The 23,294-nt window shown below is 44.8% G+C and overlaps 8 protein-coding genes across 8 annotated transcripts; 3 read left to right on the top strand and 5 right to left on the bottom strand.

Moving 5' to 3' along the window:
- Window positions 1-8: 8 nt before the first annotated feature.
- On the bottom strand, window positions 9-1,102 carry AOL_s00007g351 (uncharacterized protein; the record flags this gene model as incomplete). Its single annotated transcript, XM_011120252.1, has 4 exons — window positions 9-116; window positions 234-904; window positions 995-1,006; window positions 1,084-1,102. 4 exons carry the CDS (start codon window positions 1,100-1,102, stop codon window positions 9-11), a joined length of 810 nt encoding a protein of 269 aa, XP_011118554.1.
- Window positions 1,103-2,187: 1,085 nt separating this feature from the next.
- AOL_s00007g352 (uncharacterized protein) lies at window positions 2,188-3,297 on the bottom strand (the record flags this gene model as incomplete). Its single annotated transcript, XM_011120253.1, has 1 exon — window positions 2,188-3,297. The coding sequence occupies one exon, from the start codon at window positions 3,295-3,297 to the stop codon at window positions 2,188-2,190; it is 1,110 nt and encodes a 369-aa protein (XP_011118555.1).
- Window positions 3,298-4,138: 841 nt separating this feature from the next.
- Window positions 4,139-6,654, top strand: AOL_s00007g353 (uncharacterized protein; the record flags this gene model as incomplete). The annotated part of the gene is made up of 2 exons (XM_011120254.1): window positions 4,139-4,351; window positions 4,417-6,654. The coding sequence occupies 2 exons, from the start codon at window positions 4,139-4,141 to the stop codon at window positions 6,652-6,654; spliced, it is 2,451 nt and encodes an 816-aa protein (XP_011118556.1).
- Window positions 6,655-9,059: 2,405 nt separating this feature from the next.
- AOL_s00007g354 (uncharacterized protein) lies at window positions 9,060-9,470 on the top strand (the record flags this gene model as incomplete). The annotated part of the gene is made up of 1 exon (XM_011120255.1): window positions 9,060-9,470. One exon carries the CDS (start codon window positions 9,060-9,062, stop codon window positions 9,468-9,470), a length of 411 nt encoding a protein of 136 aa, XP_011118557.1.
- A 1,323-nt stretch (window positions 9,471-10,793) lies between these two features.
- On the bottom strand, window positions 10,794-11,298 carry AOL_s00007g355 (uncharacterized protein; the record flags this gene model as incomplete). Its single annotated transcript, XM_011120256.1, has 2 exons — window positions 10,794-10,969; window positions 11,082-11,298. 2 exons carry the CDS (start codon window positions 11,296-11,298, stop codon window positions 10,794-10,796), a joined length of 393 nt encoding a protein of 130 aa, XP_011118558.1.
- Window positions 11,299-13,577: 2,279 nt separating this feature from the next.
- AOL_s00007g356 (uncharacterized protein) lies at window positions 13,578-14,257 on the top strand (the record flags this gene model as incomplete). The annotated part of the gene is made up of 2 exons (XM_011120257.1): window positions 13,578-13,873; window positions 13,999-14,257. 2 exons carry the CDS (start codon window positions 13,578-13,580, stop codon window positions 14,255-14,257), a joined length of 555 nt encoding a protein of 184 aa, XP_011118559.1.
- Window positions 14,258-14,520: 263 nt separating this feature from the next.
- Window positions 14,521-16,157, bottom strand: AOL_s00007g357 (uncharacterized protein; the record flags this gene model as incomplete). The annotated part of the gene is made up of 2 exons (XM_011120258.1): window positions 14,521-15,771; window positions 15,837-16,157. 2 exons carry the CDS (start codon window positions 16,155-16,157, stop codon window positions 14,521-14,523), a joined length of 1,572 nt encoding a protein of 523 aa, XP_011118560.1.
- A 959-nt stretch (window positions 16,158-17,116) lies between these two features.
- Window positions 17,117-22,167, bottom strand: AOL_s00007g358 (uncharacterized protein; the record flags this gene model as incomplete). The annotated part of the gene is made up of 4 exons (XM_011120259.1): window positions 17,117-18,336; window positions 18,391-20,637; window positions 20,695-21,461; window positions 21,536-22,167. The coding sequence occupies 4 exons, from the start codon at window positions 22,165-22,167 to the stop codon at window positions 17,117-17,119; spliced, it is 4,866 nt and encodes a 1,621-aa protein (XP_011118561.1).
- Between the last annotated feature and the right edge of the window lie 1,127 nt (window positions 22,168-23,294).

Raw genomic sequence — 23,294 nt, forward strand, 5'->3', positions numbered from 1 at the left:
ACCCGTCCTTAGCCCTGAAGTTGTTTGAACTTCCGCTCTACAACCGTCTCAATAAATTTTGTGAGCCATTCGACATTCCTAGTTCCATCTCCTGTGAAGTATGCCTCGACGCTTTTCTACAATTTGGGAAGAAATGTCAGTTTTCAGGATATTCGCCGCTCCAAGCCAGTGTAGATTATAAAAGACTCTAAAAGAAGAAAAGATGGAAGGAAGGGATGAAGCAAAATACATACCTCAACATACTTCCCAACCTGATCAACTTCAATATTTACCAACTCTCCAACCTCTTTCTTCGCGGTAACAATCTTCTCTTGAGTATACGCGATTAACATGACACCGAATTCGCCTTTGACATGATCAACATGAGTGATGGTCAAACTGGTACCATCAATGGTAATAAAGCCCTTCTCGACGATGTACCACACATTATGCATAAACTCAGCTGGGAATTTAAACGTAAAGCTAAGGGAATTCCCATCCGGAACCTTTTTAATAATAGTAGCAGTGCAATCAACATGCCCTTGTACCAAATGCCCACCGAAGCGGGAATTCGGCGGAAGCGGCTTGACCCCGCCACTACCACCACTACTACTACCTCCCGCCAAAACCTCAGATTTTAGATTTTCCGCAAGTTTGGAGGATGTAGACATGGCACGTTCGAGGTTTACGTGTGATCCGACGGCTAATTGACCGAGATTGGTACGTCGGAGGGTTTCGGGTGCGATACCGAGTTTGAAGGAGTCGCGTGCCTCGGATAAGGCGGTGATTGTGAGGCAGGTGCCATTTACGCAGATACTATCGCCGATGAGGGCGTCTGTGAGAATTGAAGCACATTCTGAGATTGTCATGGAGCAGCCATTGCCGCCGGAGGAGGTTGTGTCGAGGGGGAGGAGTTCGGAGACGGCTGCGAGGAAGGTTTTGATGTTAGCAGACTGTAAGACATGCGACTTTTCGTAACTCGAGTTTCTTTTTTTTTCTTCTTGGGTCATCTTACTTCCGACGGTTTCTAAATTGACATTTAACTTATCAGTTTATGTATTCTGGAAGAATGTTATATAATAGGTAGAGAGTGTTTTTGCAAACCTACGAGTCCGGTGAACATCTTTGCGGATTTGTGGGTTGAATTCTGATATCGGTATTGTTTTTTCCCTTGTGAAGCTTCTGGGGGGACGGCAGTTGTCGGTTATTTAAATAAAAACCCCAAATTTAAGAGCCGTATCGTAAATAATAGAGCTAATAGAAGCTAACTAAGGCGGTCGAGGTCTAAACAAGCCTTAAGCTACCTGGTCTCGATGTCATGGAATACACTAGAATCGAATCAGAAATCCAAAAAAAAAAAAGTATAGAAAAAAGGCGGCGGCATCGGAAGCCGGATGTCAAAGGATGGAATGCATACAATGCAGCCAAGATCCGAATCCATCGAACCCGCGGAGCTCGCGCAAGTAGCTCGGCCCAGACAACGCAAACCAACCGGGCAGCCGCGTATATACACTTAGAACGATGCGGCGGTCGAGACGCTTAGAAGCGCAGACTTCGTTAATTATTACTGAACTTATAAGGCTTATTGATCAATTGAGTTAATTAGAGAATGTTTAAACTTTTGTTACGAGCTAGAGGTCGGTCTAGCTTTATCTCCGGAGGTTATTTACTTTGTAATTTCAAACAGTGTATCATGTTAGTCTTAGTTCCAGCAGGATATCTATACCATAGCCTCGAATTATAAACCACCGTGAGAAATATATACAAAGACTTCTCTGTTAATCAATCACCGCTGGCCGCAGCTGGTCTGTCTGCAGAACGGTGTGATATATCAATGGCCGGCCAGTAGCCAGTGGGATTGATTATTTGGTAGCCGGCTGTTACACGACGTGCACATTCCGGCAGCATGTGACCGACGTGACACCCCTGTTACTGCCTCCGTCTGCCCTATTTCGGCCGATTGCCAATCCCGGTTAGGTGACACACGGCATGCCGACAACATACCCAACACAGGAACAGGAAACTCCAAACCTTCGAAAAACAATCCAACAGATCGAAACGGATTGTTACCTAGGTATCCTTGTATAGATTCGCGAAGACCAATGTTCGATTCTTTCAATTTACTAGCCGATGCGAGTCTTGGTCTAGTAGCCTGAATTAATATTACTATTGCTATTTTGATTAATCGATTCACTGGCCATAGCGCTACTAGCTACTATTCTTACACCATACCATCCCTTTCAGACCGACACAAACCCTCTCCTCATCAAACAACCAGAGTTCCTCCGGGTCGTCTAGCTGTGGTACCCTGACTTTGTTCTCAGCGATGATAGACTCGATTTGCATATCAATCTCATCCATACCCAACAGTTCTCCATAGATAGTCGAAATGTCCTCAATCTCGTCCAGTAACCAATCGTCTAATTGCCCTCCACTAGTTTTCATCTCGTTCAAGACTTCCTCTAGAGCCACTATCTTTGCCTCTTCATCAGTAGCTTCGTCTAAAGCAATATCTTTTGCTTTTTTCAATTTATCCTCGATTGTTAGCCCTGCTGTATCTGGGGTGGTACCGTAGCTCTTCCCTTCCTGTTGCAGCTGTTTGACAGTTGATATGTCCTCCTGGAGTGCGAATGTAATCGCCATCCTTCTATTTTCGATGGAGATATTCAAAATGACAATTCTCGGTGACATTTGAAGCATTGGTATCGTTGACTTCCATCCGATTCTTGAATTGTTGAGGAACAAGCGTAGCTTATCCACGCGGAATGGATGTTTCAAAACTTTCTTCTTCTCCTTCTTGCCCTTCTCAACAATTTTAGCAACAGTTCCGACGGCAGTAACTGCTTCTGCTGCTGGCTCTTTGTGAGATGGTAACAAGACGACGGATCGAGGTCGAGGGGATTCATTCTCGACAAGTGTAGCCGATTGGGAGTGGAAATCTTGGTCCTGATCGGTTTCAAGAAAGGTTGTAGTAGTATTTGAAATCTCTATCGGTTCGCTAGAGAAAGAATCTTCGATAATTGGAACTGGTGCTTGAAGACCTCCTGACGATAGAGAGCTGGCTTCGGGTGGCCGGCGGGAAGATACTGCATGTAACTTAGCACGAAGCCTTGCAGCAAGATCCGTTTCAGCACTAACATCGTAGTACCTTGGTGCCGAAATTATTTGGTCGAAGGATGACGAAGACCCATGGCCCTCATGTCCTGCTTGAGGCGCGTCCAGATTCTCCTTTTTACTGTTGGAGAAGCGAGGAATTCGACTTGGCCTTGGAGGGCATATGGAAAGGGCTGGCAAGTTATGTGGAGATGGCCGAGGCATTTTGAAATCAATGCGACCCCCAGGCAACTGTACTGGAGAGACGATGATTATGATGATGATGATGGTGATGGTGATGAGGGAAGCAAGGAACGGGAAAGAATGCAAAGGAATTGAGGAGGCCAGAGGAGTTGGAAAATTGGGCATAACGCTGTTCAAATACTAGGAAAGTGAATCATTATGCTCGGCTTATAGTTATATAAGTTCAGGAATTATGGATCCCCAGCATCTCTCAGATTCGAGGGCGCTGTCACCACCGCTACATCTCGTAGAATCACCCAAAGCAACTACTTTGTCTCGTATACGTACCCTTCCAGGCCTGGGTACGAGACAAGCAACTATCTGATAAACTTCAAAATTATTTCATAAAGCCGCATTTGTATATACACTTCTTAATCTTGAAGGAAGTCAATCGATAGTGTACTATAGACAAACCATAGTATCGAATATATAGTAATCAAGATCTTGGAACTAGGATTTCGCCCAGTAGCCAAGCGTAAAAAACTAACCAGTTCCAAACTCGTGTAACGTTAAAAGTGGGTTTAGCCACAGTTGATGAGGTCTGGGCTACAGTTCGGCAAGGCAAGGTTTAACCGTGGCAAGGAAAATCGGGCCTATACTTACGTGTATTCCAACAAAGTGTTCGTTTGAGCCTTTTCTAGATTCGATACCTCCACCTAGTAGTCTTGCATTTACACCTAGCTTTGTCAGCTCGTTACGTTCTATTCTTCTCATTAAAAGCCCTCAAACCTCGCGGTTGCTAGCTTTTCACGCAGACTTACACCTTAACTCATATAATAGATACGTATATTGAGCGGAATAAATACTCGACGCCTTCTCTCCCATGGACCCACGAGGTCCACCGCACAAGAGCACTTTTCTTAACTGTTTGAGCAATATCGAAACCACAAGGGAAGATCCCTATAAGGACATAATACCAAAAACTCGTACGCTTTATCCACGTTTCCAGAAGATCCCCAAATCCTTACAGCCTTCTCAGGCTTTCAAAAATCCGCCAAAATCTAACGGCACTCGCCGCCCGCCATGTGGCCAAAATGTACTCGTTTTTCTACCACGGCGTCCATACTGTTGGTCCTCGTTGCGCAATTAACCAATACCCAGTTGGTTATTCCGGAAACTGCAGAGTCAACCAATATCGCAACTCAGGCTCTTGTCTTCTACTTTTCTGATGGGACGACATACGGTTATACGGATTACGCATATGGATGGAATGGCAATTGCAATAAGCTATACAGCCCGGCACCTGGGAAGGCAACTGTGGACTACGTTGAATACTTACCCGAATCATCAGCAGTTCCTGGGGTTTTCTCCAGGAATGTGGATGATCCAGATATTGGGCGGACAGAAGGTCTAGAGCTAAGGAAAGTAATAATATATCGGGACGCTCACTGCACCGAGGAGATCGTGGAGAAAGTCCAAAAAGAGGAGAGCGAAGATGGAAAAGAGGTTTCGGAAACTATAGAAGTTCTGGAGTCGATTGAGTTGGATGTTCAGGATAAGATCCAGGAGAATGGAAAGGGGAGTGAAGGAGAACAAGATGCCGTTCATTCCGATTCAACACATGTATTCTTAAACGATCAAGGGCTAAATTTAGATTCACCGGCAAGTTTCAGGCTCATACTTGGAAGGAAGACGACGTTACCTACCCTGATTGACCAAATCCCAATAGAAGGAGCATCAGAAGAAGGATCCTCAATAAACGAGAACCCGGCCAATAACGAAACTCAAGAACAACCGAACCCACCCGAGATCGCAGGTGAAGAGACCTCAAATGCACCAACGGAGGAGATACTAACCGAAGAAGAGGGAGAGATTATAACAGATTCCACATCCTCAGACGGAATCCTTATCGAAGAGCAAGCAACTGAAGAGTCTAATACATCAATTACTACCCCGGGTCAAGATCGCGATTCCGAAGAAACCAGCTCTGACGGAAGCTCCCCCAATAAGCACTCCGATGAAAACAATTATATGCCCAGTATTAACGAAGAAAGTCGTAATGACGATAAGGGACAGATCTTCAACGAAGGGAGCCCCGAACAGCCCGCTTCAGAAGATCAACAATCTAGAGCAAATGAAGATACCGGAAAGTCGTCGACCCCACAAAAAGACGATGAAGGTAGTGCAGAGAAAAAGTCCCATGAGGAAAACGAAAAAATAAACACGACAGATGAGTACTTTACTGAACTCGAGATTGAGGAAGATGATGACGAGGAAGAGGAAGAGGAAGAGGAAAGGGGGGAGGGGGAGGGGGAAACCGAAGGTGAAGAAAAAAAGGCTGAAGATGAGGATGAAGAGAAGGAGCAAAGGAACAGCTCCAAACGACCAGTATACAACATCTTCAAAAACATAGAAACAGTGGTCGAGGAGCAGCATGACGAAGAATTCAAAGAAGAGATACATGAAAAGCCACAGCCCGAGGAGGTGCAAAATAACGAAACAGAACAAATAGAAAAGCACAAAGAAACAGAAAGTGAGCCGTCTGTCACTCCGACAGAAAATTCCGCCTCAATGCCCTCCGAAACCGTGCCCTCCGAAACCGAACAGCTAGAAGGAGTTGAAAACAATCAGACTAAAGAATCTGCCCCGCAAGAGCCTCTCCAAGAGATACCCACGGAAAACCAGGAAAGCCCGCCACCAACCGAGGAACAACAATCAAAATCACCATTTGAAGAATCCGAAGAAATTACCGCAGACAGTCCCCACCCAGAAGTTACTCCGCCTCCAAAGGAAGGACCCTCAGTTGCTGTAGTCACTGTAACAGTCCATGTCGGAGAAGAGAACACCCCAGAACCAACTTCAGTTGAAGAGAGCCCAACAGCCACCACAGAAAATACGGAATCCCCCACAGTCGAAGAAACCGCGGTGGAGACGACCCCTAATGTTCCAGGGTTGACTTTTACCCCCGACTCCGAGTACTGCGATCCGAAGCAGCCCGACTCTTCCTGCTATGTTGAATGTGACGTTGAAGATCCTTACTGCTGCCACCCGACAGACAAAGACTTCCCAGATTGTTGCGATCCTGATGATGAGGAATGTTGGAGGCATCAGTTCATTCTTGACAAACCCGATGAGGCTACACCTGCCACTACCGAAAGCCAACCAAACCAAACCACTGAGGCACCCCCTCAGGCGCAAGAGACACCAGCAAAAGAACCAGAACCCACTCTAAATGAAAGCGCACCGGAACCAGAAAAACAAGAAGTTGCTCCGCAGCCAGCAAAAAGGGACCAGATCCCGACTGGCCCGAGTGTAGGACACTTTAGCAGAGAAATTTCAAACCAAGATTTAACATTTAAGCAATTAGCGAAGTCAAGGTTATTAAGGTTCTTACGTTAGAGAATGACTATAATTATACGACGGGGATGTATGTCATATACTTTTGCTTGAATGAATTAATGAAGAGTAGCCTCCTTTCCCCTTGCTATTGCAAATCATGAATATATTGCAACAACTTAAATAAGTAACGGTACCCATCTATTTTTATTCAAACCGTGATTTAGGGCGATGTTGGGACTGAGCCGCCTCTTGCCTCCTGTGCGACGAAATCCTTGTTGCATTTTAATGCTTCGGGGTGTTCGACTTGTGTTGCCCGACCAATTCGAGCTAATTCTGGTAGCAGGTCCAGAGTATGGAGAGCAGCCATATCCGATGCATGATGTGCCCCCAAGATGATGAGTACATTTCAGGCCTGGGTAACTAACTCCAAGCCAAAGGTGCTAACAGTTGCTAAAAGTTGCTCGAGTGTGTCAACTATGAAACCCTCCCTAGAGCCAATTATGTATATAGAAGAGGTAGTAAAAAAAGGTAACAAACCTCAAGCATATGCGCATGGGCCAAACAATATAATATTATCAAGCTTAGCTTATGAGCATAGGGGGATCGAGCACCCTGATAGAATAAAAGCCCATCCGTAGCCTAGTTTAGCCCATTCGCATAATCTCTATAAGCCAAGGACAGTAGCTTTTGAGGTAGTACATTTGTGAACCTACTTGCCGGCGGCCGTGGCGGCACTTAAACCCAACTGCCGTAGATTCAGAATTATAACTTTGAACCACAGTGTTATCACCTCATAGCTACTTAATTACTGTTACCATTATATCTCAGTTACTAGTAGGTTTACCTACAGATTTGTCTATTTTTTGATTTCATCGAAGCAACATGTATGCCTCCAACACGCATGTATCATGTAGTTATCAACAACAAACCAAGTTGTAAGCCGTCAATAGATACCGTTCTGGGAGCGTTCGAAATTCTAGGACAGTAATATAGGAGCGCTTGCGGCATATCCTGAAACCGAGACTGTGATATTCTCGCCACAAAGTTGGCCCAATTTCGAATCGAACTGCTATTTTCCGGTAGTTAGGAGTTGAAACCTTAGGCCTTTGGATTTTTGCCTTTAGCTAATCCATTGATTATGAAATTAACATACTTTTTTTTCTAGCGAGCTCCTTTTCGGGCCATGTGGAGAACATACGAAGATATCTGCATGTCAAAAGCGCGATATATATGATAGCAAATTGTAAAACTAGGGTCCAAAAGTTCCCGGGTAGAGTTTCGAGTTTTTCCGAGGACGTTACATTAATTACATACACATCCGTCTACATAAGTCGAGAGACTTAAGTACGCATGCAGTAGCATCTATAAATTGAAAGGCGCGATCCATGTTAAAGCCGGTTTTACGTTCAAACATATGCATTTGCATGTACTCCAACTTTAATCCGCATATAGCTCTTGAGTTTATTTACATGCGCCACAACAGCAAATTTCACCAAATCTCAGAATATATCTTACGTATACGCCAGAAATTTATTTTTTTGTGCAGTTTGCACAGAGATCCATATGATCACGCCAGAATATGGTGGGCCCGTACCCAGTGCTCTTCTTCTTCGGCGTGATATAAACAGGAGCTGATCACCAGGTATTTTCTATCATGATTGCTCGAGCTCCAGAGATTGAATATGTCATAAATATTAATATTACATCCTACAACTAGCTATATACAAATATAACCTCTCTTGAATATTACAAGAAAACAAAATCCCACTAGTCTACGCGCAAAATCTTGTGCGTCGTATTCAAAATATGCTTTTACTCTACATATTAATATTTTATTCACTGTTTCCAAAAGGATTGTCGGTGCCCTTCTCAGAAGCACCCACTTCAGTCCTCACATCAAAACAAGCAACTACACTCGCTACAACCATACCATCTACAACTATTAATGCGAAGGTGACAAACAATCCCCAAGGGGAAAAGCCCCCCCAAGAACATAATCTACCAGATGTGGGTTCCCGGGATAGCCTTGAAAAAGAACCCAAGCGCGCGATCGACCACACCATTTTCTGGGCTCCGTGGAGAGTTATTTGTCCATCTACCGATGCTATTTTAGCGATGCCTCCAGACCCCAGATCATATCAAATGATCAATAATCTTCGGAGACCTGACTTCCGATCACAGAAAACTACTAGGGTGCGACTTAATATAAGCTCCCGCAAGTACAAGTGTATTCATTGCATCTGTAGCGCAGATGGCGATGTAATTCCGAATGAAGCCAATAGCCCTGATCCCCGTACGAACCCAGGGCAGTATCGTGTGAATTGCAACACGTGGTCAGATGTAGAAAAGTGCAGAGATTGGTTTAGTAAGACCGCCTTTACAAGTCCTTTACAGCACCAACTAGGCTCATAAATTTTAAATAAAATGATACTAACTCTTCGACAGACTGTCGTTGTCGTACAGAAATGCTAAATCCTTTTCGGGACAAAGGTGTCCCACTGTCTGAATATCAAGACGCCCTGAACAATATTCCCTTCTTCGTCAAGCAGCATTATCCAGGCTTTCGCTGGAAAGAGGATGGCTTAGATATGAGTTGGACCAGCATGACTGCTGGAAACTCCAGAACTCCCGAAAATCAGCAAGTAGAGCGATGGCTGGTCCCTGGAACAGCTGAACCATACTACCTAGAAGGCAAGAACCAGAATCCCCAAACGGAGTGGATGACAGGTTTACTCCCGGGGCTCAAAGATGGGTATTCAACACCGTGGGCCATGAATCGGGAATCTAGTTTTATTAAGCGGCGTTCAGTAGATAGTTCGGTGTTTGCTAGTAGTTCCGGTCTTGAGAACGACTCTGAAGGGCAACCGCCAGTTTGAGTCTCCAGACGTGGACATCCCTATGCTTAAATTATAGGCTGGCTCGTCAACTAATAGCCTAGATTGTCTTCTGACTCACCCTACTACCAATATCCTTATATGCATATGGGCAACTAAATCAAAGCAGCCTCGAGACCAGGCGCAGGGAGAGGGCGGGGAAATCAAAGTTTGTAGCGGAATCGATGATGCATGTACTAGCTAGCTAATTTCCTATAGGGTTATATGATTGTTAACTTTATATCTGTTGGTTGAAACATAGTTCCGGTGCGAAATCTTCCCTGTAGTTCCTGAATTGAAAACAATAAATTCATGTACGCACTTATATAATATCTCCTTTGCGGCCATACCGGAGGCGCTGTATAGGACAATATTATCATCAAAACCGTTCTTTCATAACCGATTGTATTCTGGAAATTAAATAATTAGATAAATCCGAAAGAAAGAAAACTGTAGCAGATATATTGAGATTTGAGCAGCATGCAAGTCTTGGGGCGAGGTTTTCCAGTAAGTCCAGTAGGTATAGTGTAGTCGCCAATTGATCAAAGCGTTTACATATGCATATGCGAATTTAAGAGAGGTTAGTAAGGGTTGGTAAGGTATTAGGTCGGCGCCGGCTACTCGTTCGTTTTAATTGATAGATCACATGATAATTTTACTATTTAAAATATGTATCGAACTACTTTTAGTGTGTTGGTATCTACCGCATGCACAGTGTAAATCTAACGACGAAGCTTTTTAATTTATGTCTACCTTGCAGTATTGGCCCCCTTAATTAAACCAGATTTCATGGTCTACAGGAAAGCTCACACCCAAGTGGTATATATTCGAGATATAAGAATATGACTGCACGAATGATAAATTTGAAAAACAACAAAACGGCCAGCGTGGGACTGAGAGAAGAGAAATGCACAGCTGGTGTTACAAGATAGAACTTTTATTTTTATTTTTCATTTTCCGTAAACTTTTTTTAAGCGAAAGACGAAATGAATCCTCCAGGATGGGGGGATAGGGCGATATTCCTTCATAATTCTGAGTTCCCCCGTCTGGCTTCGAATCTCCTGTATTGGGGATAGTGCATGAGTCCTACGTTCTCTAGATTTCTGAACAAAGATTCCTGTTCCAGATATTGGAATCTCGAAATCTCTCTTAGAGAATTTTCAATTCTTTGTTTAATTGGTTACTGAATTGATGCATGTCGAAGGGATAACAAAAGAATCGAGAGACGTGGAAAGTTCTAACTGACCAAAAGTTAGCCTTAATATATCATAGTAGAGTTTTCTCGGAATGTGTATCAAGTCTACCCACCTTATTGGGTGAATTCTACTATGGATTTTCACTGTCTCGAGGGCCCAGCAACATCTCAAGGGTGATAGATTCCCTGGATTTATATGCTGAATTGACCTTTCCAGAGCTAGAATTATGATAATGCCTACTTGAAGCATCCAGCTCGTAGACCATGGGGCCAAAAGTGTCAATACCCGGAAGCGAACAGGGGGTATCTAGTGAGGCGGAAATATTAGTACGTAAGAGCTTGGGGGTCAACTTGGAAGCACTGTAGCATGCACAGGCTTGGTCACCCGATAAGGCTGGGTTTGGTAGGTGTAGACGTACTATCATATCTTTGAGTATCCTCACCCACCCATCCCGTAGTCGCACGTTCGTCTGTATGCGTGGAGGCTTGAGTACTCGATGGTGTAGCAGCGAGACTCGGCAATGGAGCAATAGGGCTACGTAATTGAGCGACACTACCCCGCAGCATTGTGGCTAGCCAGGTCAAAGCATAGACAAGGGCCTCCCCAACGAAAATTAGACTGTCTACAAAAGCCATTGTACTTATGTCACCGGCGGGGGTAGTGTTTCTAAGGAAGAATCAGAGTCTAAGGATTTGAGAAATTTGAAGCGCTGAAACTTTTTTAAGAAGGCCGATAAGCTAGTATAGGTAGAGGCGGAAATGATTGAGCGACCGATTTACTTTGTAATTGGAAAATAATAAGAAAAGAGTAGAGAAATCTGAAGGGATAGAGGTAATATATACCAATTTTCACGCCCGGGCCGGTCAAGGGGAATGATAAGCTTGGAAAATCGATAACACGGTTACAGACCGAACTGCATCATGGTCTGCCTTAGAATAACACCCGACAAAAGTTTGTAATGCTAGGGACTGTGAATCTTGAGCTCACGCAAAATGCTAGAACTGCCCTATTGGCCGAGATGATGCATGGACTCAAGGGGAGAAAAGATTGCTTCCAGGCACATTATTCTATTGGTTTTTTTGCGGAGTTGTACAAAGCTCGCACCTGCAGCCTCCCGATTTGCTATCTAAGCCAAATTCATGAGCGACCGTTTGAGGCGAGTTTGTGGCACATTGTTGCTTTTGTCATCTAGTGCGTCTCTTTTTTGGCATCGTTTTACGAAGCTACTGTCTTTCGGAATCGAAAGATCGAAGAGGCATGCCACTAATTGTTGAAAATTAATTCAATTGCCCAATTCTTTATGTGGGCCATCAGGGCTTGGATTCTCTTTTGGGAGCTTCAGGGAGAATTTGCATGCACATATGCTGTTACCGACCTTCTATGATGCCCTAACAATCAGAGCCCTGTTTCATGCTAAGCCATTGAACTCGTCGTTTACGTACATTCAAGGTTTATGTAAAGCATGTAAACATTGGGGCCCAAATATTGAACGAAGCGTCAGTTATTATCATGCCCTAGCGAGCCAGAACTGAGCTAAAGCTTAAGGTTCTCCGGGCTTAATGACAATAACTAGAATCCTTCAATTTACACATGAGCACACCTCAAGATTAGCTTAAGGTACGCGAGCTTGCTCCTATTGATCAATGAGCCTTCCTGCAATAAGAATTACACATATGACCCCATCCAGCATTCCTCGGATGTTAACCAATGAGCTAGGTGAAAAAGCAGGCAAAGTGTCGCGCCGGAGAAAAAGCAAATAGGGTTCTCCACCCAAGGAATTTACTACTTCCAAGATTTTCCTTGCGATAAGAGCTCTCTCTTGAAGCCATTTACAAACGATTCGTGTAACCGACAATCATACTTCTTAGGCTAGTACGTTCTGAAGGGATGGGCTTTCCTTATTTGAAAATGTATCATGCCATAACCCGATCCAAAACCACCTGAAGTCTTTACGCCCTTGGACAAATGATTAGAAGGTATGTACTATTGAACTATTACATCGAAATAATTGTGATATCTCATATGATCACCCCAAATCACCCATGAGTTGCTAGGCAAATTGTACGGCGTCGCCTTTGGATTCTCCCGAAAACATACCAACAGGAGCGATACGGGGCGTCCGCCAGACTATGCAGGACCATTTACTGTGTAACGACAAATTGGAGCAGAATGAGTGTTAATGCTAAAGGATCCCTTAGGATTTCTATTTTCTGTATTTTTTTCTCTTTTTACGCGTTTTCAGGTACGGGACAAGGGTTTTCATTAGTGTTTCTATTTGTCTTTTTTTTTTTCTCCCTTGCTGATTATTGTAGACATGTACCACAAGAAAGCTGCAGGAACAATCAGTAGCCTAAGGGTCACTTTGATAATATCACAGTCGCTTAGTTCAAGAATCGGAGGTCTGAATTCTTCATAGAGACATATCTTAATTAATTTTGACGGCGAAGATTTCCGATCCCAAACATTCTGCTCCGAATTTCTTTTTTTCTTCTAGTTTTTTTTGTTTTTTTTTTGAAAAAAAGAATAAGAAAAGAAGAATTAACAACAGAAAGAAGTGGAAGAGAAAAGATAAGTATGAAGATGCTGAACCAGCCAAATATTCGCAGCCTCTGATTACTACCATGAGGTGTCCAGTCCGGAGACCAGACTTATGTCCGAGCAAGGCTGAAAATACAACAGAAGAACCGAGTTGTGTTAGTCACGTGATTAGAATGAAGGTTTGGCACATCTTCGCTTTTGTGTTGTTCCCAGAAGGACCAGAACAGAACAGATATCACGAAGTTTAATACCTAGTCGCGCGATCCTCAATCCAGCTCCACCAGCTCCTCTGAAGCTCTAGATCCGCCCGCTTCACCAGAAATTAGCACCCGCTTCTCAACCTCCTCCCTTCTCTCCTTCCGCTAGGAACAAAACAATGCTTTCTGCACTCTCTGCCTACCAGCCCCGCCAGCTTTTGGCGCAGGTTCTCAATTTCGGTCTGATCCTCTCAACGGCCTTCATGATGTGGAAGTCTTTGTCATTGGTCACCAACTCGCCGTCGCCTATCGTCGTGGTACTTTCCGGATCTATGGAACCGGCTTTCCAACGTGGAGATCTTTTGTTCCTGTGGAATCGAGGTGTAGATACACAAGTTGGTGAGATTGTGGTGTTCAACATTCAAGGGAAATCCATCCCGATTGTGCATAGGGCCTTGAGGAAGCATGTTAGCCGGTACGTTGGAAAGCTCAGCATAGACCTCCCCTCCCCCTCCTCAGGCGGATCTATATCCAAATACTCAAACAAGTTAAAACATACCACTAATCTCAAGTATCATTGATTTATTCATGTTTTAATAGACCATCGGCAAAGCAATCTAAATCTCGTGCATATCCTCCCCTCAAACTCCTCACCAAAGGAGACAACAACGCCCAGGACGACGTTGTCCTCTATACACCGGGACAGCACTACATCGACCGTGAAAAGGAGGTCATCGGAAGCGTCAAGGCATATGTACCTTTCGTCGGCTACGTTACAATATTGTTGTCCGAACACCCAATGGTGAAGACCGTGGTGCTGGGTATTATGGGCTTATTCGTGATACTTCAGAGGGAGTAGTGTGTACTTCTACGGAGATAGACAAGTTCGACATGTTAAACAGTAATTTGTAGCATCTTATAATGTTTGATACCTCTACGGAATGCTTTGGGCTAAATCAATACGGCAATTACAAAAGTTCAGGACCTTTATAGGTAGTTAGTCCTTATTCATTAGTTTTCTAAGTACCTCAGTATTGCAATATCTTACAAAGTCTTCCATGGGTATCACGCTTTTGAATCCGCACACACAATGCCAGGTTGCATTCGAAAACCGCCTTACTTCTAGACCTCTTCTTTATCCATGTTATCTCTCTTCCCCGTTCTCATCTTCCTCCCAGCTCCCTTCTCCTTCTTCTTCTCTTGCCATTCTTTTACCTCTTTAATCGCTTGCCTCTGCGCCTCACCCACACTTTCAGCCAGCAGGCTAACCTCCCCCTTCTCAACTTCCAAAGCGTCTAGCTTCTTTCCCAATGCCTTCTCAATCCTTGTGAACTCTTCAATATCGTACTGAGTGACCAAATTCACACACACACCACTTCTCCCAGCTCTCGCCGTTCGGCCGACTCTATGGATGTATGTCTTAGAGTCCCCCGCAATATCGTAATTAATCACATAATCCACAGTAGGAATATCTAATCCTCTAGCAGCAACATCTGTTGCAACCAGAATATTCCTAGCTCCAGCTTTAAACTTGTTTAACGCCCCCAGTCTTCCGGTTTGGCTTAGTTGTCCATGGAGTGGAATTGCCGAGCAACCTAATAACCGTAATAGGACACTAATTCTTTGGGTGTCCATAATCGTCCTCGTGAAAATTATCATCGTCTTCCCAGCAAACTTTTCGGCAACGAGGTAGACTAGATATGTATCCTTGTCCTTCTGAGGGATGAGCATGAAGTACTGCAGAAGCGACTTGACAGTCTGGTATTTTGAAGACACAGCAACTCTGACGGGGTTGGTGAGGGACATCCGCTGCAATCGCTCAACTTTGTCGGTCATGGTGGCGGAAAATAGATATGTATTTCGCTGCGGCGGTAGAACTTTAAGGATCTTTTCGATAATAGGGCCGAAATCGAGGTCCAGGAGACGATCAGCTTCGTCCATAACTAAATATTTTATGGAACGTAAAGAGAAGCCCTTCGTATTTTCCAGATGGTCCAAAAGACGACCCGGGGTAGCAACAATGATATGTGGGCGTTTCGAAAGCGCTATAGCTTGCGGCATCATATCCATTCCTCCGACTATAACACATGTTTTGACACCAAGCGAACCGCCAATAGCTTCGGTTTGTTCCGATATCTGAAATGCCAGTTCACGAGTCGGAGCCAAGATGCAGGCAAAGAGTGTGGAATGGGGGGAATGGTATAAAGCTTGAAGGATAGGAAGTGCAAAGGCCGCAGTTTTTCCAGAGCCCGTTTCAGCAAGACCTATAAGATCTTTACCCGCTAGGGCGAGTGGGATGGAAGCTTGTTGAATCGGGGTGGGTTTGTGGAATTTCAGAATTTCGAGGGTTTCGCAGAGTTGGTCAATGATTTCCTATAAATTATATCAATATAACCGCAAATTTAGAGCAGAAGCTGAATGATAAGCTATCGACTCACCAGCTCCTTAAAAGATTTAGATTCTTCTTCTTCCTCTCCTTCGCCCTGGACTACATCCTCGCCAGCTTTCTCTGTACCAGTTTCCTCGACATCGCTATCCCCCGACGACTGCTTCTTTCTCTTCTTAACATCTCCATCACTTTCATTCTTGGTGCTACTCGACTTTCCAGAGCTCGCATTCTGCGCCTGTGCCTGTGTATTCTTCTTGATCGAAGCGACAAGATCCGACAAGGATGGAGTTGTCGATGGTACTAGCTCGTCCTCATTCTGAGGTTTCGAAATCTTTCTCTTCTTCGTTTTATGCTGTCTATCGCGTTCCATATTGGTGTCTCTCGGTATTAATTGGTGCTTGTTGCTTTATTCCGTGCGGTCCAGCGTCAGAGATTCGGTAATAATAGTACTGGTCGAAGCAGGCGCAGGATCTCTGAGAAAAAAAGGTTGGACTGGAAAAATTTCAAGCCGCGAAAACTAAGTCGTCGCACAAGCTTGGCTTGGCGATCACTCTCGCTAGTCCTATTCAGGTAATATGGCAGTTTATAACACAAACAACGCGAAACTCGACCTAACAGGTGGCAGGCAACACAAATGCCACCAGCTTTGTGTTGTGGCACAATGCAAGAGTCCCAATCGGCTTGACTTCATAGTGACAATTCCTCACCTCGGGAACAGTTACACGGCAGCAACATGTTCGATTGCCGGTCCTAGTCGTCCCGCTAGCACTGCTACAAGGGCCGAAAGTTCCACAACCCGGAATACCTTGTTCTCGTCGTCTCACGAAGTAGATTATGTAATATAAGGCTGACAGGGTAATTCGAAGCGAACTAATGTGTATTAATTATGTATTACAAGAATTTAGGTATGATATATATTCCTCCAAAGTATATCCAATAGATATGAGAGCTTCAGCTCCGCCAAAGCCGCTAAGAAACGAAACTGGCCGACGCTTTTCAGTTTATAAAAAAAGTATCAACCGTGGTATCATAAAGATGCGCTTAAAAAAGACAAAAATCCAAATCGCCTGAAAATGAAGGTGATGCCGACATCAATGCCATGCTAAAATGCTAAACGAGAAAGAAAGAGGGTAAGAAACGAAGATAAATATAAAGGGAACAGAAAGATAAACTCCAAGGCCGCTTGCCTAACAATTATGCAATGCGTATTGATAAATAGCATAAACCCGAAATATCAGAAAACGGAAAGAAAGAGAAGAAAAAATACCCAAAAACCCAGTTGCAAATATTGAAACGTGCCATCCAAAAATTCGTCGCTCATAAAATCATCTAGACCCCGTGGTCTTTTCGCATGTGTGTCTTTAAATTTCCTTTTCCTCTTGGGCCGTAGAAGACACGATCGCACCCACGATTCTCGCAATGGTAACTTGCTTCTCTAGTCGCTAAATTTCCATGCTTCGTCCTTTTATGTCTACTAAGATTACTAGACGTAGACGCAAACTCCTCACACCCAGGAACATCACAGTACAATCTTTTTCCCGTTGTTGGAACAACTTTTCGCCGTCTGGCAGGGAATGAAGTGGCTCCATCACCCTCAAGATACTTCCTCTTTCTCGACTTCGATGCTTTGCCTTCCTGTACACTGGCAGCTGGTTGGGGTTTGATAACTGTCGGCACTGCAGGAACTTGCGGTCTAGAATAAGAGAAATAATCTGTTGGGAAACTGCCGGCGTTGGCCCTGCTCGGGTTGGTATAAAGTTCGTCGGGCGTAATGTTGGTACTATTCGGGTTACTAAAACTCGTTTCACTGCCCTGATGACCTCTCGGAGAGTTCTCCCACATGCTGTCGTAGTTATTTGGTGAGCTGGAGGAAGCTGTGCTATAAGGTGGGGAATTTTCTTGTGCAACCACCTTTTGTGGACTTGGTGGTAGTAAAAGGTTGTCGATGGTGCAGGTGCTGAAGTTCGTTTTCTGTGGGGAGAGATCTTCCATTGAAACGTCTTTGAATTCGTCAATCGGCACTCCCAAGTTCTCCGGAAGCGAGACATGGCCAACGGTTGTTGGCTCCTCCTCGACCCTATCCTCTGAAAACCAACACAGCTCTCGTCGAACCCTCTGATCCACATACTGCAGACTATAATCCACATCTTCAGGACTCCGACAAGCGCCCCAAAGACTGTCGGGAACGAAAGTCGCACATGAATTGCAATGCCATACAATGGCATAGACGAATGCATACAACTCTTCTTGGGTCCTTCGGCGGACACGAGCGAGATTGACCATGTGGTTCTCAAATTCCCGGATAGTAGATATGTAACCTTGCTTGAGCATAGAGATTGCGCTAGAAGTCACGCTACTTCCACCAGAATAGTTGTAGCTATTCAAATGCGACACAACGTCTCGTTGGAGATGGAACTCCAGTTGGGTTGGCTCTGCGGAAACGGCCCTATCTTTAAATTTGATTCGTGCTCGCTTCTTGAAGCTCGAGGCAAGGGAGGTGCATAGACTCCCGCACAAGTACGCGAATATCACTCCAGTTTCCTTAAGTTCTGTTATTCGGTTAGCCTCCATTTTCGCTCCTAATGTTAATCCCGGGTACGTACCTTTCAGCCACCGCACTAGTATAGCGAATACACCGCACTGGATCACATCCTCCCACGAAGACAAGACTTGCGATGTTTCTTCTCTCCCCTCAGAGGGCTGTGTTTCAGTGCCACCTCCAATGCACAATAGCTTTGGATCGATCGTCATCTCGGTGTCTTCACTGTCATGCTGAGTTTCGCAATGATTCCTCATGAAATCCTTGAGACCTTCAACTTCGTTCACTGTGCAACCCACTTTGTTCAACGCCCCATTACCATCCCAAGTCTCGATCCACTTAAGCGCAAATTCTAACTCCTCCCACATAACAGAAGCAATTTCATCAAAGATATCCCTTTCACTTGGCATCCCCGGAATCTCTGAAATTTCTGGGAGGCAAGACCGGAATACAGAAAGACCTGCTTGAAATTCCAGAATGTTTGACTTTTCAGGCGAGAGGGACTCAGATTGTGAGATTGCGTACGCGACATGAAGGAAGCAGTAAACCATTTTTAAGGAGCGAGGGACATCTCCAGCAAGGATCATGTCAACCACGTCCATACCGACTTCTATGATATCGGATACACTGCGAAGAGATGCGACAAACTGTTTGAACTCGCTGGAGGCGTTCGTACGCATCGTACCAGCTTGAAGCTTTTCGTACGCCTTATTCGCTGCTGTGAGGAAGCGGGTGTTCATTGAGGCTAGCTTCACTCGAGAGACCTCCTCGGCTTGAGGATCCCGAAGTTCAAGGTGTTTGGGATCGGTAGTAGCGGGGTTTGGACCATTAAAAGCCGGCTGGGACCGATACTCTATGGCCCGTTCTTTACCCTTCTTAGAACCCGCGGGTATAAAACGTGCCAGCTCACCCTGTACCTTTTGTACCCAAGCGGCAGTATCCGTATCCGTAGCCATATTCTCATAGTAGGTTGGACGAGACGAAACTAGCGCCTCCGCTGCGTCTGGTCCGATGATATCTAAATAGTTTTGCAACCATTTATGAACATCGAAAGCATCTTCCGAACTAGAAGAACCACTGTCGCAAGTCTGCTGAACAACCTTGAGAAGCTCGGTCATAGTTTGATTAAATAACTGGTCATCCCCACCAAGGTTATTGAAAGGCCCCGGCACGACGGTACTCTGTTTTTGCTGTGTGGAATCGGAAGCCGAAAAGACATCCAACTGTCCATAAGAAGAGGAGCTAGATTCCCCCATTTTGATATCCTCTTCCATTTTAATCGAAGTTGAAAACCCCTGCCATAGTTGCTTGAATTCAGAGGACTTGGCTTCATCGGTTGTTTTGAACGGCTCCAAGTACGGTTGACTTGGGTCGCCGAAGCGCTTGAGATGGTATAAGGGGTAATCGTCAAGCTCAGCATTGCCATCGGCTACCGAACCGGATCCGAAAATTTCGTTGATTGCTCCTTGAACATCTTCTAGGGGGCTAATCTCGGCTGCGAACGGCCGCGACTTAATCCCATGGCATGTTGAAGCATGCTTCTCGCGTTCATCATAAGTAGCAAACCAAGAATTGCAGGCAAATGTTGGGCACTGAAATCCTTTGGAATAATGCTTTCCCGCCTGGGATCGCTGCGGATTGCTGTTGGCGCTGGCTTTAGAGGTGTCGAGTCCGAGCGGTGTTCCTCGCATCCCGTGGCGTTCAAAGATATGAAGATTGAGATCTTGGAACATGGTAAATGACTCCATGCAATTAGGGAGTGGGCATTCATGCTGGGTGACCGCCTTATCGCTTTCAAGACCCTGTGGTGGTTCAGGTAATTTCTGCTCGGGGTTGTTGGCCTTTCCTTTTTGTGAGTCAGTGTCTGCGGTAGTCTCCAAATTAGAATCAAGATCCATCTCCACCGGCTCAGACAACTCTGTCTCCTGTAGTGTGGCAGACGAGTTTCCGAACCAATCCGGCATTCTCGCCGCCCAACTCCCGTGGGCGACCTCGAAGTGGTTCTTGAGTGTCATGTACCAATCCACAGACGCTTCACCCTCATGGTAATGTAGATCTGTACCACAAATTCCACAAACACCAACAGGAGAGTCCGATCCCAGTTCGCTCGGCAAAAAGAGAGGACCTGAGATCTCCCCTTCTTCAGAGGCAGTATATGCCATTTCTTCCTGCAGGATATCCTCAATTTCCAGTGGGGGCGCCAGAGTGGGTACTTCCACGTCATTGCTTGGTGCCTCCGTAGCAGCAAAGGCAACAGTTGCAGATTGCTCTTCATCAGGCCCGTCTTCTGTAACCGATCCTGACTCGTTAGCTGTAAATGTCAGCAACCTACACAATACACAATCCATCCTTTTTTGATGACGCTTACCGTCATTTTGAATCCTCGAGTTTCGGCTATCTCTATCATTCCACCAAGCCCCGGTGTCTCTCCGAGGCCTTACAAAATTCTCATTGCTGTCTTCGCTAGCGCTATCTCTCCTCCTACCAGAGAAAACAACGCCGTCCCGCCTCCTAGAATGTCCACTTCTAAAGGCCTCCACCTCCGCCTGTTTCAAGATATCCACTGCCTCCTGGTCTTCTGGATTTCCCACAAATCTTTTCCAAATACTCTCGTCCTTTCCATCCCCTGCCCATGTATATCTCTCTGGAGTTTCTACTCCGAGCGAAGGATATGACGGCGGTTGTAACTCATCCAATGAGTGGAAAGACGCTCTGTTTCCTGATACATCATTATACCAGGGTAATAGTCCTCTTTGTGTAACACCCTCTTCATCATCCAACGCTCGAGATGTCGAGGCTTCACCGTCCCCTTCAGTATCATGTTTGTTACTTTCATCCATACTCCAAGAGTTATACGGCGGCGGGCTATCAACTTGGAATGACCTCCCATTCGGTGTTCCTAACACTGGTTCCGGTGTTATATTTAAACATCTGAAATCAAACCCATCATCCAGGCTTGGTGTCAAGGGTCTGCTTCGAGTTTTCCCCTCCGGTGATACTGGGCGTTTTCCGTCAGTCTCTGGTGGGTTTTCGAAGTTTTCGGATGAGAATTCTTGGAGAAAAGAGTTGATCGAGTTGTCTTGGTGTTGGAGGTACGGAGAGGGCGAGGTCATGTGGGATCTTGAATCTTCAGGACTGTAAAATATTAAAAATAGATCAAAATATTAGCCACTGTCCGTAGTTATATATATAATGCGGATATGGCTTACTCAATCATCCTTAAAAACTCTGCCATGGTGTTTTCCCTTTGTTTCGAGGCTGCCATCTTTTCGTTATAATTGTAAGAACTCGGGCTAACAGCGATCGAGTGTCTCTTGTTGAGTACACCCGCCCGCAGATGCGAATTCTGCTGTAGATAAAGCTGCGAAGAACGAGTTCCCGGAACACCCCTAGCAGAGTGGTTATATATATCCTCGATATGTTCAAAACTATCCAAGTCTATATTCGGATTATAGAAATCCTCAGAAGTAGTTATCGGTTCTCCTTGGCCTTGTGCTTGAGAACCAGACGACTTCCACCAGGACGGAGTACCAGCAGCCCCTCCGTGTGAGGATAAATTTAGCCCAAACTTTAACGATAATCGTTTAGATATGGACTTTGCCTTTGACTTCCCCTTGGAATTCGAATTCGAGAAAGTGTTCTTTGTCCGGGGTACAGCGGGTGCTGAGATCGTACTCAACACACTGACTCGGTTGCCGGCGGTGTTGCCGTTGGTTTGTAAGCTGTTGTAGAAGCTGACTGGATCTTGGAATTGCTGATCAGAATGATGATTTGGTTTTTCGAGGAACAAGGACCACCTTTTGGGGCTTGAAGCTTTCCGGTCGCGGTGGAACAGCTGCATTACTTAAGAATGGTTTGGATACATGAGGGAGCTTGGTCAGAGCTAACTAGGGGTGGCGGTGGTAGTGGGTTAATTAACTGTACAGGGCGGGACGTTAACGGTTAGTTATAGCAAATAGGAAACAAAAAAAAATCTACAGGCTCGAGAATAGCATGCAGCTGGAATAATTAAGAGTCAAAGAACGAATCGGACAAAGCAAGGGCTTTAGGTAAGACGACTGTCATTGGAGGCTGAAAGGGAAGGGAAAATACAGGTACAGATGGGATGGACTCGAACAATAATATTTAAGAGGAAGAAGAGGGAAAGCGTCGCTTAAGCCGCCAAGCTGGGGTGTATCAGAAACCTGGGCTGTAGGTATTACCTGCAGCGAAGAAGTAGGATTCCTGCATATGTACCGGTCCTAATAAGTACTGACTTCCTGAGGGGTCTTAGTAATTAGCGTCGGAGCTTGGAGATACTTCGCACCTCGCCTTTCCTGGCCGTAACTAAATACCTAGGTACCTACTTACTTACTTACAGATGTAGTACTTACCTTTTAACATTCTTTGCAATTGATTGCAATTGGTAGTGGTCAATGCAGGCGTACAAGATGTATTAATTAACTGCCGTTAATAGATCGAGAACAGCTACTCAGCTTGATCGAAATACTTATTCACGCCCACCAGGTTTTCTTTTCTTTTAATTTTTAATTTTTATGCATATTTTTTATTTTTTATTTACTTAATTTTTTATTTATTTTTTGAAGAAAAAGCCTGTCTTCAGATCAGATCCTTCACTAAACTTCAATACTACACCGTCGAAGAAGGTTCAGGCAGGTTGGGGAATTATTTCAAATCTATAAACGTTTCAGAATATTGAGAGCAATCGAACTCTCAAACGTCCTTTCTGCTTGGTTTACCTGTTCAGGTGGTGCATTGCATCTTTGGTCTGGTCTAATGCAAGTACTCTGGCGTAAGGCTCTCTCTTCCCAGCCGTTTCGTCCAATCCGCAGCTGGCTTCGCTTGCCTGTATACCAAGTAGTTTTTTTTTTTCCACACCAGAGCTTCGAAAGGAAAAAAAGTTTCTGGCAGGTGATCACGATTGTGGTCCTTGACCTATTATATTATCTTCAAAGAAGTATAGGAGGG

Source organism: Orbilia oligospora (assembly GCF_000225545.1).
Source record: "Orbilia oligospora ATCC 24927 unplaced genomic scaffold scaffold00007, whole genome shotgun sequence".
Classification (NCBI taxonomy): domain Eukaryota; kingdom Fungi; phylum Ascomycota; class Orbiliomycetes; order Orbiliales; family Orbiliaceae; genus Orbilia; species Orbilia oligospora.